Source organism: Loa loa (genome assembly GCF_000183805.2).
Source record: "Loa loa unplaced genomic scaffold supercont3.5442, whole genome shotgun sequence".
In the NCBI taxonomy this organism is placed as follows: Eukaryota; Metazoa; Nematoda; class Chromadorea; order Rhabditida; family Onchocercidae; genus Loa; species Loa loa.
Genome location: NW_018113615.1, coordinates 1 through 562, shown reverse-complemented (window position 1 = coordinate 562; position 562 = coordinate 1). Strand labels below are relative to the sequence as shown.

General features: G+C 41.5%; 1 protein-coding gene across 1 annotated transcript; it reads right to left on the bottom strand.

The window, feature by feature from the left end:
- Window positions 1-8: 8 nt before the first annotated feature.
- LOAG_19329 (zinc finger protein) lies at window positions 9-492 on the bottom strand (the record flags this gene model as incomplete). Its single annotated transcript, XM_020451974.1, has 1 exon — window positions 9-492. A coding segment is annotated over one exon (483 nt), but the record flags the coding sequence as incomplete, so codon positions are not given.
- Between the last annotated feature and the right edge of the window lie 70 nt (window positions 493-562).

Here is a 562-nt window from a genome sequence, read left to right as displayed (position 1 = left end):
TTTCTCACCGGTATGAATCCTCATATGTTTATGCAAATTCCCTTTCTCGGTGAAATTCCTTGTGCATTCCGGACAAGAAAACGGCTTCTCACCGGTATGAGTCCTTATATGTCTACGTAAATCCGATGGCGTAGTGAACCTCTGCGGGCATGTTTCGCATTTGAACCGCTTCTTACCTATGTGAGTCGAACGCTCTGAATGTTTCCTTTTGATGTTACCTTTGTTTCCTTTGGACTGTTTCCTTTCGGTTGTTTGGATGTTGGACGTTTCATTTTGATATCTCTCGTTGGACGTTTCATTTTGAAACCTCGCATGCCAGATTTTCTTCGGCATATTTCCTATACTTGTTTGTTCCCTTCTCACTTCTTGAATTGGTGCGTTCAACGAGCTTGCGTCATTCTGATCAATTTCGTTGAATTCTATTTGTTCCTCTCTCACATAAGGCGCTGATAGATCTGACGGTCCAATCCGTCGTTCATACATTCCTGACATTGATAAATCCAACGGTTCTTTTGTGGTTCCTCAAATTATACGAAACTATCAAGTTCGAACTGCGTTAAAA